At 43.2% G+C, this 3,911-nt stretch overlaps 1 protein-coding gene across 2 annotated transcripts in view; it reads right to left on the bottom strand.

Annotated features, from left to right (window-relative positions):
* The window catches only part of LOC136677469 (microtubule-associated protein 1A-like), a 48,080-nt gene extending 47,972 nt beyond the window's left edge, over positions 1 to 108 (bottom strand). For both annotated transcript variants that reach the window (XM_066655014.1, XM_066655013.1), the window contains exon 1: positions 1 to 108. This exon is cut by the window's left edge and continues 40 nt beyond it. In XM_066655014.1, coding sequence (XP_066511111.1) covers positions 1 to 108 — 108 coding nt within the window.
* Positions 109 to 3,911: the final 3,803 nt, after the last annotated feature.

Here is a 3,911-nt window from a genome sequence, read left to right as displayed (position 1 = left end):
TGCTGAAAGCTCTCCGATCACGATGAGCGCGTAGCGATGCTCAGCTGAGGGAACAGCAGCTCCTGCCGCCGTCTCCATGGCAACCGCACGAGCCTCTTCTATCTCCATGACAACTGCATCCCCCCCAGCTCCCAGAGCAAGATGGGCAGGACTGAGGAGGTGGGGCTAGAAAAAAGGGTTCTATTGATTGGCTCTCGGGCCATATGGCTATTTGACATCAGCAGGCATTTACATGGGCCTTCTCTGAATAATCAATAGCTGTGGATCAATAATCAGTTTACTTGCGTTGGTTGCCTATAACAACATAACACACTTCATACACACATACAGGACAGTGCAAAAGACAGAGACCTCACTTTATTTATTTAATATCCTGATTGATAATGCACAGTTTATTACAGATAAATACAAAACAATACATAGGTATTATACCACATTTTTATGTGGGAAAATAAACTATATATAAGTGACAGTCTGCATACTTTGAAGCAGGAAGTTCAAAGCTATGGGCCTAAATATATCTGTAGATAAATATACAAAAACAAATGTTATAAAGCGGATCATATATTAAAGTCAGCTGACTCGCTGAGATGTTTTAGGCCTGTCTGTGCCAGGAGACGATTTCACAGCTGCCCGTGTGTCCCTCTCTGGGATCTGATCCTCAACAGAGCTCTTTGTTTGTGACAACTTCTGCTGCAATGAGCAATGGGATTAAAACTGTTTATCTCACCGAGTTATTTAAATACTTTAAATAGATGGTCAAGGTGCTTCTGTCTATAAATACATCAAAACAGCTGCGGGGGCAGAACGGGATGATTTATTAATGGATATTAGATATTAAGCTTTTTTAAGCTGCAGTTTGGCACAAAAAGGTTCAGATAAAACAAGGCTTAAAGGGAAATTTCACCAAATATTGGAAATTCCAATAATATTATGTTGGTAGTGATAGAATCAAGGGGTTGATAGATATATTGCGATTGTGAGCATTTTATTTACAATCCAAAATGGCCTTTTTTATGTAATTAAAAATGATGAATGATGGTAGAGTAGTGGTTTTCTCGGCTAATAATCTGCCTTACAAAACCTCACATGTGCCTTAATTAGCATAATAGCAGGATTTTAAAAAAGTAATTAAGACTTATCTTAGGGCGGCATGGTGGCGCAATAGGTGGTGCAGTCACGCAGCTCCAGGGACCTGGAGGTTGTGGGTTCGATTCCCGCTCCAGGTGACTGTCTGTGAGGAGTGTGGTGTGTTCTCCCTGTGTCTGCGTGGGCTTCCTCCGGGTGACTGTCTGTGAGGAGTGTGGTGTGTTCTCCCTGTGTCTGCGTGGGTTTCCTCCGGGTGACTGTCTGTGAGGAGTGTGATGTGTTCTCCCTGTGTCTGCGTGGGTTTCCTCCGGGTGACTGTCTGTGAGGAGTGTGGTGTGTTCTCTCTGTGTCTGCATGGGTTTCCTCCGGGTGACTGTCTGTGAGGAGTGTGGTGTGTTCTCCCTGTGTCTGCGTGGGTTTCCTCCGGGTGACTGTCTGTGAGGAGTGTGGTGTGTTCTCCCTGTGTCTGCATGGGTTTCCTCCAGGTGCTCCAGTTTCCTCTCACAGTCCAAAAACACACATCAGTAGGTTGATTGGCGACTCAAAAGTGACTTTAGGTGCGAGTGTGTGAGTGTGTGTGTGTTGCCCTGTAAAGGACTGGCGCCCCCTCCAGGGCATATTCCCACCTTGCACCCAATGACTCCAGGTAGGCTCTGGACCCACCGTGATCCTGAATTGGATAAGCGCTTACAGATAATGGATAGATGGATGGACTTATCTTAGAGCTGTACTTGTTATGAATGTCTGTGAGGGAGATTCCAGAGGTTTTAACAATTTTAGACGCCTGGTTACTATCACCAACACTGTAAAGCATTTCTGACTCAGCAAGAATCTCAGCAATGAACAAATTCACAACCACTCAGAATAAATTTGCTTATGTCTTAATTATTCAGTGAATTTGGAAATAGGTGTGATTCCTTCTTCTTCAAAGTTTCAGCTTAAACCACAGGCCAAGCTTCATAACGATTCCTGCTGCTTGAAGGCTAAGCATGTATATTCTCTTCATAAATATGAACGATGTCTTATTTATTACAGTCGGCTAGAACGGAATAGCACCGTAGAGATCTAATCTCAGACACCTCTGATGAGTTATGCCTTGAATTACACACCGACAGTCTGTTATAACTCAACACTGAGGGGCCTGGTTCTGGACCTGTTCACTCTGAGGGTCTGAGACAACCCTGCATGAATCAGCATCCTCGCATGTACAGAGCAACATCATCTACTGCCCCCTGCTGGACTTCTCAAGACGCAACTCCATTTTTCACTATTACTGTTGGTCCCACATATGCTCAGGGGTCATTCTCCTAGGCCCAGGATCTAGGGGTCAACATAAAATTGGGGTCAAACATTACTGGCTATGTATGTTCACAACCTTTTTTAGTAGAACAAAGGACACACATTCCTATCACACACTCATAACTTAGATTGTGCAGAGTTATATATTTTAGATTAAAATACTGAGGGCACTCAGCACTGGCAAAAAAGGGATATCTGTATCTGTAACCCTTATCCAATTCAGGGTCATGGTGGGTCCAGAGCCTACCTGGAATCATTGGGCACAAGGCAGGAATACACCCTGGAGGGTGCGCCAGACCTTCACAGGGCAAGACAGACACACACACACAATCACTCACACCTACGGACACTTTTGAGTCGCCGATCCACCTACCAACGTGTGTATTTGGACTGTGGGAGGAAATCGGAGCACCCAGAGGAAACCCAAGCGGACACAGGGAGAACACACCAACTCCTCACAGACAGTCACCTGGAGCAGGAATCGAACCCACAACCTCCAGGTCCCTTGAGCTGTGTGACTGCGATGCTACCTGCTGCGCCACCGTGGCGCCCTGAACCAATACTCACTGTAGCTTTATTCACGTAGTTCATTTCTACAATGGAGTGCTCGGGCTAATAAATCAAATTAGTCAGACATAGTCACTCACTCAATTCAGTGAGATCAGAGCTACAGCTGGAAACTGAAGTGTCTGATTTGCATCTCTTCGTGGACATTTGTTAAGGAGAATGACATCATTGATAATGACATCATCTTTGCTTTTTTGATAAACAAAATTGTATTGTAGTATGTAAATACTGATAAGATTCTGATTCTGCTTGTCATTGTACACAATCACAGCCTATATACACTGATCAGCCATTACATTACTACCACCTCCTGTCTTCTATATTCACTGTCCAGGGACTTTATATATGCACTTTGTATTTTTTCTACAGAACGGATTCCAAAAAAGTTGGGACCCTAAACAAATTGTGAATAAAAACTGAATTCAATGATGTGGAGATGGCAAATGTCAATATTTTATTCGTAATAGAACATTTAGTTTAAAGTTTAATCTGAGTAAATGTAGCATTTTAAAGGAAAAATATGTTGATTCAAAATTTCACAGTGTCAACAAATCCCAAAAAAGTTGGGACAAGTAGCAATAAGTGGCTGGAAAAGGGAAATTGAGCATATAACGAACAGCTGGAAGACCAATTAACACTAATTAGGTCAATTGACAACATGATTGGGTATAAAAAGAGCTTCTCATAGTGTCAGTGTCTCTCTGAAGCCAAGATGGTAAGAGGATTACCAGTTCCACCATTGTTGCGCAGAAAGATAGTGCAGCGATACCAGAATGGTGTTACCCAGCGTAAAATAGCAAAGACTTTTTAGTTGTCATCATCAACTGTGAATAACATCATCAAAAGATTCAGGGAATCTGGAACAATTGCTGTGTGTAAGGGTCAAGGCCGTAAAACTCTACTGGATGCTCGTGATCTCCGGGCCCTTAAACATCACTGCACCTCAAACAGGAAAG

Source organism: Hoplias malabaricus, chromosome X2, assembly GCF_029633855.1.
Source record: "Hoplias malabaricus isolate fHopMal1 chromosome X2, fHopMal1.hap1, whole genome shotgun sequence".
NCBI lineage: Eukaryota > Metazoa > Chordata > Actinopteri > Characiformes > Erythrinidae > Hoplias > Hoplias malabaricus.
Note: the sequence above shows the minus strand (reverse complement) of the source record. Positions and strands in the feature narration are given on the sequence as shown.